This window comes from Abramis brama (genome assembly GCF_963993115.1).
Source record: "Abramis brama genome assembly, chromosome: 18".
Taxonomy (NCBI): domain Eukaryota; kingdom Metazoa; phylum Chordata; class Actinopteri; order Cypriniformes; family Leuciscidae; genus Abramis; species Abramis brama.
In genome coordinates, this window is record NC_139980.1 from 5,027,132 (window position 1) to 5,041,218 (window position 14,087).

Here is a 14,087-nt window from a genome sequence, read left to right on the forward strand (position 1 = left end):
GTCTTTGGGGTGTTGATTGCAGATAGCCTTTGCCCCAGTGCAGTGATGCCTCTGTCTCTGGTCATTAGCTGTACTGTTGGTTGGGTATGTAATGATGGCCCAAAGCGTCTGAAGTGTGTTGTTGTTCCACAGAGAAAAAAAATATGCAGCTGGCTCGTCTGGCTTGGATTGTTGCCATAGCAACACACCCACAAGATTGTTATCTTGATAAAGGCCATGCAGGAGAAACTTCAGGTTTCCATGGCTATGGACAGCAAGTATCCCTGTCTCCCTATATCCTCCGCCCTCTCTTTTCTCTCACTGTCTCAAGCTTTTAAGTGATCTTCAATTCAGAATCACCATATTTAACATTAGCAGTCATATTTAGAAATACACAGATTTGTTTTTACATCTTAGTAAGAAATTAAATAATATTGTACTTTAAAATGTACAGTACGAAGATGTGGGTCAATGACATAAAAATGTTAATTCATGCAGTTACTTTAATATGGGCATGTTTTTAATTTCTGAATTTCTAAAATGTTAACCTTGAAAAAAAAAATTCAAGAACTTAAATTTTTTTTTACTTTATGGTTACACCACATGACATTTTTGGAGTGATTCAATTATTGAAACTTTTCCTTTTTAAAACCATGTGAAATAAACGTGAAAACTTGGCACATTCTTATTTTATTGACCCAGTATATTGTAAGCTGTTTCCTAAAGAAAAGTTGCCTATAGATTGAATTTCTCTTCCAAATATGTAATGCAATGACATCTAATTTGACGGATGTTGTGTAATTCATAAAGCTAGTGCTACTTGTTGTGGTTTTAAAAAGAAAGTAGCAGAAACATCAATCAGAACTAGCCACTGAATAAACCTTCACTATCATTAAGACTCACTCAGTGTTGTCAAAACAGTTCATTGCTAATCATATTTATTGCAAAGGATTAGCCGCTATTGACCTCTCAAAATGTTGATCGGCCTGTCTCTATTGCTGTCATGCAGTCAAAGCTTTTGTTTACCTCGGGTCCCTTTTTGCTGGTGAGAAACTGTCAGTTTGTGTTGTGTTATATTTACACATGCTACAGGCGGGTCGACGTCCCATCGATTCTTTTGTGAGTTATAAAGACAAGACCATTGATTGTTAATAAATGGAGATTGATTCTTGACATTGCTTCTCCAGGGGAGAGAATAAGGTCTCCCTCTGCACAATTATTGACATGTCATTCCTGACTCTTATTCCCGGCATGAACAGTTTGGAGTGCATATTATTGATCAGCAGCGTGAAAAGAATAATAAAAAACAAGAAGTCACCATCACTGTCAAAAATGGCCTTTCATTAAAGAACAAAATTCTGATCTTTTGTGGTTGTCCTACATAACAAGCCATGGTTTGTCAACCATTGGAATCATTGTGAATTGTAATGAGTAGAGGTTTGATCAAATACAGGGGAAGCACAATCTTTTTTGCTCAGCTGACCCTTCGCGTTTCTTACTCAGAAGTTTAACTGAAAAAAAAATGTATATAAGTACAAACTTTACAAGTTTTACATGCAAAGAATGAACTGGACATTTCTAGGAACAGCATGATTTTCAGTAAAATCCTCATAAGATGGTAAAAATGTATTGAATATTATTTTAACATGGTCTGTGTTAAAATGGGGGTTGGGGGGTTAGTGTGCATGCTCATCAAGGGGGGTGTGGGGAGTGGAGGAGAGAGAAGCATGAAGAGGGAAGCTAGCTAGAAGAGAGATGTCCTAGACAACGACAACGACTAACGTTAGAATTATATTCTCTTGAATTTTGATATGGCCGGCACACGACCCAAAGAGACGACGTCAGAAGAAGAGGGAAAAGGAGAAGGAATGCGCGAAGTCCCGAATTGACATTGGAAAAGCCTGTTTCAGGAAGCATGGAAGGGAGGGGACGGGATGAGGAGGAGGGAGGGTCGAGCTAGCCTCCGTTTTGTTTGACAATACTTTGAACGTCAACAAGAAGTGACATCACCCAACACCGTTTAGAGCACCTTTAATTAAAAGAAAACTATCATTAAATGACTTAATATGGTGGTTTATACACACACACACACACACGCACACACATACACATACAGTATATATACACATTGATAATAACTGGGTATCAAATCACCTGGTTATATTTTAAAGTATATATTTTATAAATATTAAAAATAAAAAAACATTATTTTAAATTGCAATAATATTTCACAAAATCTCAGTTTTTTTTTTTTATAAATTAAATGCAGGCTTGATGAGCATTAGACAAAAATATTAAAAATAGTAATGTTTCCAAACTATATATTTTTTTTTTTACATTTATGCAGTTGGCAGACGCTTTTATCCAAAGTGACTTACATTGCATTTTAAGGTACATATTTACATTCTTATCAGTTATTTATATATATATATATATATATATATATATATATATATATATATATATATATATATATATATATATATAATCTTCATATATATATCATAAATATAGAAAACAAATAAACCCCCATATTATGTAATTCAATGTTATATATTTTTTATTTTATCCAAATATATACAGTGGAGAAAATATAATTATTTGATCCCATGATGAGTTTGTAAATTTGACCACTTACAAAGAAATGAAGGGTCTATAATTGTTATGCTAGATTTATTTTAACGGATAGAGACAGAATATCAACCAAAAATCCTGACAAAACACTATATAAAGGTTATAAATTGATTAGCATTTGATCGAGTGAAATAAGTATTTGATCCCCTACCAACCAGCAAGAACTCTGCCTCCCACAGATTGGTTATGTGCCCATGTGAAACACAGATGAGTCCCGTCACTTTAGGAGAGTACTCCTAATGTCAGCTTGTTATGTGTATTAAAGACACTTGTCCACAGAATCTGTATCTTCCATTCCAACCTCTCCACCACCATAGGCAAGACCAAAGAGCTGTCAAAGGACATCAGGGAAAGATTGTAGACCTGCACAAGGCTGGAATGGGCTACAAGACCTTCAGCAAGAAGCTTGGTGAGAAGGAGACAACTGTTGGTGCCATTATTCGGAAGAAATACAAAATAACCATCAATCACCCTCGGTCTGGAGCTCCATGCAAGATCTCGGATGATCATGAGAAAGGTGAGGGATCAGCCCAGAAATACACGGGTGGAGCTTGTTAATGATCTCAATGCAGTTGGGACCACAGTCACCAAGCAAACCATTGGTTACACACTACACCGTAATGGATTGAAATCCTGCAGCGCCCGCAAGGTCCCCCTGCTCAAGAAGGCACATGTACAGGCCCGTCTGACGTTTGCCAATGAACACCTAAATGATTCTGAGAAGGCTTGGGAGAAAGTGCTGTGGTCAGATTAGACCAAAATTGAGCTCTTTGGCATCAACTCAACTCGTTGTGTTTGGAGGAAGAGAACTCAACTCAACTCGTTGTGTTTGGGGTCATGCTGACTATGACCCCAAGAACACCATCCCTACAGTCAAGCACGGAGGTGGAAACATTACGCTCTGGGGCTGTTTCTCTGCTAAGGGTACAGGACGACTTCACTGTACTGAGGGGCTGATGGACGGGGCCATGTACCGTAAAATCTTGGACTAGAACCTCCTTACCTTACCCAGAACACTGAAGATGGGTCTTCCAGCATGACAATGACCCAAAACATACCGCCAAGGCAACAAAGGAGTGGCTCAAGAAGAAGCACATTAAGGTCTTGGAGTGGCCTAACCAGTCTCCAATCTTATAGAAAATCTGTGGAAGGAGCGGAAACTTTGACTTGCAAAGCAACACCCAAGAAACCTTAAGGATTTAGAAAGGATCTTAAAGAGGAATGGACCAAAATCAAGATGTGTGCAAACCTAGTGACCAACTACAAGAAACATATCATCTCTGTGCTTGCCAACAAGGGCTTCTCCACCAAGTACTAAATTATGTTTTGCTTGGGGACTAAATTATGTTTTGCTTTTGCAAATACTTATTTCATTCACTGAAATGCAAATCAATTTACAACTTATTTATAATGTGTGTTTTTCAAGATTTTTGGTTGATTTTCTGTCTCTATCCGTTAAAATAAACCTACCATAAAATGATTGACCCTTCATTTCTTTGTTAGTGGGCAAACTTACAAAATCAGCAGGGGATCAGATGATTATTTTCTCCACAGTTTCTCCAAATCCAATTGGGTGGTTTGTCCTCAGATTGGGCCTAGGACTTATTGCCAAAGTTTATTACAGAAAGTAAAAGTCTTAACAAGCATAACGTGACAATAAATTGTTTTCATAATCAAAGGAAAGTGCATTTCTTTGATTTGCACAACCATAGATGAACTCAGAAAATGTTTTTCTCGGCTTCCTCATTTTAGTGTAATTTTACATACCCCTCAGGGAGCCATGGACCAGTGAAAGCACCTTTCATTGTGAAATTATTACATCACACTGTGGCTTTTTCGCAGTTAATACAAGAGCTTACTACTCCATTTTGCCTTTTTCATTTCATGCTAAGCCTCTTCTTTCACACTATTCTCCCAGCAGTTCTCCTTTTCTCTTTCGATAAGTGTAGCCGACTCTCTGTGAAGCACTTGCACTTCGCTTGCTCAGTCAAACTTCACTGGTCTTCTGTTTTGCTATAATAGCGCCACACATATAACTATTAATTGTGAGAAAATGCCAGTACATAACAGCATGCACCGCACAATGTGGCATCAAGTATTGAGCATAAGAGAATGATTCTGGTCCTTCTCATGCCGTTTAGGAACTAAAAGCAGTTCTGAGATTTTCTTGCTTGACTTGCTCTGTGACAGCTGGCCCAACTCACCAAATGCGTTCATGAGTTTGTTTGTGCCTGGTCTCTGAATACTCGGTATCTTCAATTCATCAGAGCAGTTTTTTTAATTTAAGATTTTTAGGGCTGTGTGCCCAAAATGGACTGGGAGCCAAAAATTAGGTTCTGTCTTCTTATGTGTCAGCCCTCCCATGTGTTCACCTGAGGTTAAATGGTCTAAATTTAGTCCAGCAATCAAGAGCAATTAGCTGCCGAGAGACCTAAGAAGCTTTTGACGTGTGAAGTGCGTAGCTGAACGAGCGAAGATAATGGAACTCAACTGAGACTGTTGGGGGATGAAATGTGCTCCATGTTTTAATGCTGATCACTGGAAACCAAATATAGACATCCGAAAGTCTATATGGTACAAACCTACTGTATTGAAAGCAATGCTGGAGAGCAGGGTTGGACTGTTGGGAGTTGGGACTAAAATCTGGCCTTGGAAAAATTCCAGTCCGTTTGGCCCACACGATCCCCATGAACATTTTGAAGGCCTGATTATGAATGAATGAATGAATTTAATAGCAGGAGGTATTATTACTGAATATCAAATGCATTTAGCATTATTAATTTAGCATATTTTGTCACAAGAAATGCACAATTGGCAGTAAAACATTGATTTTGAGTCACAGTAAAGTGAATTTACCATAAAATCTGTCAAGTTAACACCGAATTTATGCAGGACTATTTTTTAATTCTGTTAAATAAGACTTACTAATATCTTAATTATTTAATTAATTTTCAGTTTATTATAACTAAACATTGTAATAAATAAACAAACAAACAAGCAACTGTGAGTTTGTGCATTAGGGGTGTGTACTGTTCAGATACTCATTCAACAACATTCAGGAATGAAACATCACTGTTGTGAGTTGCTCTGAGATATGTGCCATTTAATTGAGCTTGAGCTACTTTCTTTGGCGATTTAACTGGGAATATTGTGTCTGTACGTTTGTAAATCTAAGTTACTCAATATTAACTCGCTTATTTATTGAACATTTCTTAAAAAAAAAAAAAAAAAAGCAAATCTGAATAACCATCCATTACAGGTTGAGATGATCAGCCGTGTTCGGGGAAAAAAAAAATTACATTTCACTCAAACAATAATATTGAATTATACCAGTCATTTATAGTATGTGCTTTACTTAGATTATCTAAGTAATTTATACTACAGCATGTCAGATGTTAAGCATCATGTGAATGCAGAGACCTCAATACTTGGTAGACAATACACAATGACGGTAACATTTGATGGATCATTTTTGTGTTTGAATGTGTCATTTTGAGGAGAAAATTTACACGAAATGTCACAAAATGGCAAGTTACTAATCCTGACAACAAAAGCAATGATAAAACAGTGTAAATACAGCTGGAAACCAGTGAAAAATGAACCTCATTAATTATTCAAGGTCCAGTGCATGATAGGAACCCCAGTATCAGAAAAGCTGAGTAATTTTTACTTAATTTTAATGAGTTGATATTTACGCTTTCATTTCTACTCGCTTGAATTAAGTACTGATATGGAATTTACTTCGTTTTTTTAATTCTTGCCTGAACTAACTTTTTCATGTAAATTAAATTGTTTTTTTTCAGTAGTATTTACTTGACCAAAAAATCATTTTTTACAGTGTATTTGTAACCAGAAATATCAATATCCTTCAGCCTCTTGGCATAGAGGCAAATGGCGAGATATGCGAATCAACTATCTCTCTTATCACAAACGCACACGGATCCCTCGTTGCACTTCCCCAGCTTCCCTCACACTCTGAAGAAAGAGAAAGAGAGTGAAGAACAAAGCAATGTCAGGCATTCGAGACAGGCCCATGATTACAGTCTTCCTCTGTCTGAACTCTGATCTGAGAGAGTGCTTTGGGCTCTGGCTTAACTGTGGCATAAACACTAGAGTGTTCTAGACACATGAAGCTGCTCTGAAGTCTTTTTATTCATATGTGAAACAGCACATTGTCACAAGCCACTGATTTGATTCTGAGGGGTCTGCCTGTCTGGGTGGCTTGATTTAGGTGTTCACATCTCATTTGTGAAAAATTAGTTTTTAACTTAGCCTACCGTTAATATAGGCCTACCTGTTTATTCTGTCTTAAATTGTCTTAACATCTATTTAATGCCAATTTAGAAGGATTAGATTTAAGGCACCCATTCATTTTTAATATTGGGCTTGCTAAAATGGCAGATGTCTTGGACTAATGCTGACATTTAGGACTGTGAATGCAGCATTACTCAAAATCTAAAGTCTTCAGCTAATCTTGCTATTGTAGAAATCGTTATTTATATTTTCCCTCCATTGAGTTTAACATATATATATTCAATATTGACTCTCTTTCTATCATTTTCTCTTTCTCTAATTGTCCATTGCTTTCCTCCCCCCTTTGTTTTAATGCCTCATTGTGTTGTATAAAAAAGGAGGTCAAGCTCAGTTTTTCCTTTTGAGCAAGTGTGAAGCAGAATGCCATTTTCACTGAAGGTCTATTCATTTTTCTCCATTTTTCATTCTGTAACAGTGGTGTTATGCACACTTGAATATTAAAGCTTGCATATAAAAATGTATTCTCTTGTTTTTTACATATCAAGGCAGTAAATGTGATGATAAAGTGAGTGTGGTGAATTTAGGTGAGAGGGATATGAGAGGGGTGTGTGCACTGAGTCAGTTCTTTGATGTGTTATTAGCAACTACCGCTGGGCGAATCTTTCGCTCCACTCTTCCTTTTTTCTGTCCATCTAGCTTTCGAAGACTTTGCGCTGTGCCGGGCTTTATCCCTCCTCAGGCAAGATGAACTATGAGACAGAGCAGCACATCTAAAACTGATTGTGTCAGAATGTATGTTCTCTGGGCTGGAACACTATTGACTGCCCTGCTTCAATTAGCAGCCACATGCTCCCGTTATCTCCCATTATTAAAAATATTTATGGGTTTGTGATGGGAAATTAAACTGAATTTAAACTGGTTGAATTAAAATTGAAATAAACTGACATGATATACATGCAATATATATCAGTATTTGCTGAGAACCTCCCCATCCCCACATGAAGATATTAAAGATAATTTAATAATTGTAGCAGACAAAAACTCTGAGGTAGACCTGATTGTTTATTAAATCTTATTTTCTAATTAATATATATTATTATTTATTATTATTTAATTTAATTCTTCCCTTATTTAATACATTTTATAATTTTTAATTGAATTACTTTTTGTGTGTGTGTATGTATGTATATATCTGTATGACTCAAAATAATTTTGCTTTTATTGTTTTGTTTTTTTCCTCATGTTTAGGTCAAGAGCGGTTTGGGAACATGACCAGAGTTTATTATAAGGAGGCAGTGGGTGCGTTTGTTGTTTTTGACATTACCCGAGGCTCTACGTTCGAGGCTGTTTCGAAATGGAAGCACGATTTGGACAGCAAGGTGAAACTGGCCAATGGCAATCCCATCCCTTCCGTCCTTCTGGCCAATAAATGTGACCAGAAGAAAGATGGATCCAACAGTTCCTCACTTATGGACAACTTCTGCAAGGAGGCTGGGTTTTTGGGTTGGTTTGAAACATCAGCTAAGGTAATCTAAACTCGTTCTGTGTTCACTTAGCCTCTTAAATGTTTGTTTGTACTAGGTCAAAATGAAGGAGAACTTGTCATGATAGAGTTTTGCTTAGAATAGAAGCTACTTACTACACCTTTCCTCTCTGATCTGCTCAGACGACCATGAAAGCTGCCATATTAGATCAAGTATTTAAGATGGCTGACATTCTCCATGGTATTAGGGCCAAAACGGCACCACTGCAGCAGTCTTAAGAACATTAGCCACTCCTCATGCCTGAATCACCTGACACATGTCAAATGTGCAATTTGCAGCTCATCACGTGAAGCAGCAGTATGTATTGGATTTTTTAAGGGAGACATTTTTTTTCTCAGCTACTCAACTACTGAGTCTTTGCCCACTGTTTTAAAATTGGATAGATAGTGGAACAGTGTTTGACACACTGGAGAAAAATTGAGTATCAAAATTGATTGATACTGCTACATTAAAGGGTTAGTTCACCCAAAAATGAAAATTCTGTCAGTAATTACTCACCCTCATGTTGTTCCAACCGCGTAAGACCTTCGTTCATCTTCGGAACATAAATTAAGATATTTTTGATGAAATCTGAGTGCTGGATTACTTCTCCATTTCCTTCTCTCTGGGCCTCGTAGTGTTTTTGCGCTGCACGTCAACACGCATCACACACATGACCAGCGTCGGCCAATAGTGAGCCTACGTGGTGACGTGCAACACAGACGCGCTGCGCAAAAACACTACGTGAACCAACTAGAGGCCCAGAGAGAAGGAAATGAATAGTGGAATAAAGTCGTTATTTTTGTTTGTTTTTGTGCACAAAAAGTATTTTCGTCGCTTGATATACTTAAGATTAAGCCACTGTAGTCACTTGGACTATATTAACGATCTCTTTAATAACTTTTCTGGGCCAGCAAGTTTCGGTCACCTAGCAGCCTATGGAGAAGTAATCCAGCACTCAGATTTCATCAAAAATATCTTAATTTGTGTTCAGAAGATGAACGAAGGTCTTACGCGGTTGGAACAACATGAGGGTGAGTAATTACTGACAGAATTTTCATTTTTGGGTGAACTAACCCTTTAATAGATTGGCCGATATTGCCTTTTTATGACCAGTGCAATATTGATTTTTATTATATACATTTTTAATCCATTTATTTTTTATTAAAATTAGTTATTTTTATTTTTTAAATTGACATCACCGTTCAAAAGTTTGGACTCATTTAAATTCACCATGAAATCAAAATAGAAATACAATTTATGATTTTTTTTTTTTAAATTCATGCCCTCATCATCTTATTTCAAAGTACCATCTCTGACTCTTGATACACCGGTGCAAGGGAGGGACAATAATCCCTACACTCCACTCACTCACTCACATGAGAACGTAGCAATTAGCAAACGACAGTGATCCAATCGATTCCTGGTGGACAAATGTATGTAATTTCATTGGACTGGTGCAATGAGAGTTATACACATACAATAACAATAAAGGAAATTCAGAAAATCAAGTACCGCCTTACATTTTTCTCGCTCAAGAAGCCGTTTCACGCAGTTATACATCATAATAGGGAAGACAAGACGATCGCAACTTCCACTTCATGCTGACTTTAAGATTTATTTTAAAGAAATAAATGTTGATTGCTTTTATTTAGAAAGGATGTATTGAATTGATCAGAAGTAAAGAGTAAAGACATTTATGTACACAACATATTTTTATTTTAAATAAATGCTGTTTTTCTGATCTTTCTATTCATTAACGAATCTTTGAAAAAACATGATTACTGTTTCCACAAAAATATTAAGAAGCACAATCATTTTCAAGTGTAATAATAATAATAATAATAATAATAAATGTTTTTTGAGCACCAAATCAGCATATTTGGATGATTTCTGAAGGATCACTAAAGACTGGAGAAATAGCAGCAGACATTTTTTAATTATTCATTTATTTTACTACTGCTATTTTTTATGGCATTGTGTTTGTATTATGGAAGTCATCTATTTTTCTTAGTGCCTGCAGTATATTGACTTTCACATGGTTCTTATTACAAATGGATGTCATTCATGACCAACAATCATAGTCGCATATTTTACAGTGTCAGCTGAATCTCGAAAACACTGCAAGAGTAAAGGGAACAAAATATGTGTGTTTATAGTCTTACATCAGCAGTTTCTTTGATGTATTTGGCAAATGAATCTTCTTTCTTTCCTGCACACACATTTTGAGGGATGCTGGGTGGATCTGGGTAAATTAAGTTGGCTAAAGAGAAATAATCTTATATAGAAATAAGAGAGAAGGAAGAAAACAGGTAAAGATAGGAGGCGGAGGAGAATTTGTTTTTTGTTAATTCTGGGGAATACAGTGTCTTGAGGAGTGTGTGATTGAGTAGGTATTTAACACCCTGTTAAATTGTACCCCTTGAAATGCATTTTCAAGTCACATGATTTGGCCTTAAATATCTTGACTGTGTCTTGCTATTTAAAAAGTGTTTGTTCAGTTTCTGTCTGTTGCGGTGTCTGGTCTTAACTGTTTAACAGAAGGTGTCTCATCAGTCAGTCTGCATAAGCACATGTTTCTGAAATAGATCTCTCCATTAGGGACTCAAGCACACAGATGTCTGGCTGGGAGCTCTGGCACCTGTCGTGTGTGTGTGTGTATATGTATGTGTGTTCAGTGCATGTACATGTGTGCATGGTGAATGTGTCTATCAGGACCTCCTTGTGTTCAGTCAAGCCACTGTGCTGACTAGTCCAGAGAGATTGTACGAGTCTCTCTTTTTTTTCTATCACTCCTCTCCCAGTGGGACGCATGTGTATTTAGTTTTTAGGCCTTTTTTGAACAAATGACATTTATGGATGGAAAGGCCTGTATTGCTTGAGAGTAAAAAACAAAGGAAGAAAATAATTGTGAGATAAAGTTTAAAATAAGAAATAGTCACATTGTGAAAAACAGTCACGTTGGGAGACATAATAGCATTTATGAAAAATTAGGAGAAAGTTGTAATTTCATTCATTCATTCATGCATTTATGCATTCACTCACTCATTCGTTCATTCCATAGCCTGTAAAAAAAGTTCATTCATTTGTTCATTCGTTCGTTCATTCATTCAGAGGTTGCAAAAGTGTTCCATAGAAAATTAAAACACACCTAAAAAGAAGTAGGAATTTTTTCTTGTTTTCCATTGAACATGTCTAAACATCCTTAAAAATAAATATACTTGAAACAAAAATGTTTTTTCTTGTTTTAAGCATAAACCTCTTTAGTTTTATTTGATTATCATCATGATTTCATAGCATGTCTTTGGGTAGAGTTGATACAAGCTTCTCAATGGCCCATACAGATCTCTAAATGGCAATGATTTCAACCATCATTCCTACCAAAATAGATCACAACAGGTCACCACCATTCAAAACAAGCAAGCTCTCTGAAAGTCATGGCTCAAAGCAGTCTCATGATGTTCTTAACAGGCTTGAAAATTCAAGTTATTTACACTGCTCACTCCAAGAAAACACCGTTTTCTTTCCCTCCATAAACTGCTGGACATCAATTGTTTCATACAAACGTTAATTGTCTCTCAGCATAGCCTTGCCACCTGTATTGTGCTCAGTACTCTGGGTGAATGACAAATACGCATGGTTGGCTTTTGTTTAACCTTTCTGTTTTCTGCCCTTTCCCTCAAATCAATCTTACTCACACTCTCGCTTTGAAACCACAGACTACTTAAGGATAGAGGGATGTAAATGGAAAGAGTGAAGTGTCTCAAAAAACTGATGAGAAGTTGTGTAGGCGGGTGCCATAAATCCAGCTTCATGCTGAAGTACCTCTTGAAACTTAAACCACGCACTCAGTTTAGCTTAACAAGTTAAGTCTATTGACCATTCTGTAAATGATCTCAGTATTCTGGAAAGGTTCCAGTGTCATTCCAAACCTGTATGACTTTACTCTTTCTTCTGCAGGACACAAAATAAGATACCTTGCAGAATGTCTCAGCAATACACTGAAAGTCAATGAGGTCTGTTGATGTTTGGACCCAATTGACTTTCATTGTATGTTCAAAAACAGTTCAAGAACAAGATCATATTTTGTGTTCTACAGAAGAAAGGCATACAGGTTTGGAACGACATGAGGAACAATCTTTGGGTGAGCTATCCCTTTAACATTTGACTTTGCTCACTGCAGGACAACATCAACGTTGATGAGGCTGCCCGGTTCTTGGTGGAGAACATCCTTCTCAATGATAAAGGCCTTTCCTATGAAGAAAACAATGGTGACAAGATTAAACTGGACCAACAAACAGTGCCTGCTGAGAGCAAGCCAGGTTGCTGCTAGTGTGGATGCTCTTGTGTGTCCCATTATCCGCTGTGGATAGGAGGCAGGAGGCTCAACAAATTCCCCAAACCCCATCCCATCTCATCCCTGCCACGGATCACAATCACAACCAGGGGCCAACAGATGTCAGTTCGTGCTCTAAAAGGGGTGGAGAAGACATCACCAAAAGGACAGATGATCTGATCAGATAAAACATCTTTCTGGTGTTTTTAATGACCAGTTTTCTCTCTTGCTCCGTGCCTTGTTTGTCCTTTTGTATAGTGTCAAGCAAGTTACTTCAATGTGTGCATGTTGAAACTAAATGGGTGTCATAGGACCAGGCAAATACCAGTAAAAGTTCTTAGCCAAAATTAAATTAAACTAGTGCCTTTGTCACAGAGGGTGAGCTGTTTTAATGTACTCTGCTGGACTATTTGCACAAGCTGGGAATTGCCACCCTAAATTTTGCAGGAAAAAAGTTCTCAAGATGTCACTTTCTGAATAAATCTTACATATTCCCAGGGCATTTAGTCTGTTGTGAAGATCCGACCACCAACAATCTTAAAGCTCTTACCATGAAATCATTTCATCAAGGAAAAAGAAAATGAATAGGTCTTCTAATGGACCATATAGGCCAAAGAATCATGGGCCTATATGGATGTACATTTCATGTTGGTGTGTGGTTCATTTTGGGTTTCCTCAGGCTTGTACATGATAACGTTTAAATATTTTTATTACGGTAATTGTTTTTTAATTGGTACTGAATGAGGGATCTGAGCACTTGCTCTGTCCATGGCTTTATTCTACAATGAACTGAAGGCAAATATACATTTTTAATATGCTGGACCGATTCTGTCAAGTTTGCAAACAAACATTTGTTGAAGTAACAATTTCTGACAAAATAAAACTTTTTAAATGTTCATGGGTTTTTCTTTGTATGCTCAATAAATACTGTATGCTCAATAAATATGTGCCATGAATTCAAAATTCTAACAAAAGTGACATTATTATTATGATGAAATATACAAAAAATTTCCGAAGTCATCTTAAGGTTGAGGATGAGCTTTGTATGATAAGAAATAGGAATAGCTATCTTTTAATAGCCTATTTGCAGGTTGCTTCAGTGGAGTGCCATCGATTTCACAAATTTCATACGCATGGGCTTTTTAAGAGGCTGTGGATAGGCAAAATGTGTTTTGGAGAAACTTTATAAAGTCCGATTCGTGAACAAATTATTCTTTTGAGTCGGATCTTTTCAATGAATCGTTTTTAAACAGGTTAAACAACTCTGAACCGAGAACCGTTTCATTCGAACGTGAGTAGAGAAATGACTCAACTCAAATGAATTTGAATTAAACCGATGTTTTCAATTTATATATATTTTT

General features: G+C 36.8%; 1 protein-coding gene across 1 annotated transcript in view; it reads left to right on the plus strand.

Annotated features, from left to right (window-relative positions):
* rab32a (RAB32a, member RAS oncogene family) overlaps nucleotides 1-13,622 on the plus strand; it is a 19,961-nt gene extending 6,339 nt beyond the window's left edge. Inside the window, exons 2-3 of the mRNA XM_084090913.1 lie at nucleotides 8,116-8,393; nucleotides 12,574-13,622. Of these exons, the coding sequence (XP_083947039.1) occupies nucleotides 8,116-8,393; nucleotides 12,574-12,723 (428 nt within the window). The 3' untranslated portion in view covers nucleotides 12,724-13,622. The remainder of the gene's footprint in view (nucleotides 1-8,115; nucleotides 8,394-12,573) is intronic.
* The last annotated feature ends 465 nt before the right edge of the window (nucleotides 13,623-14,087 follow it).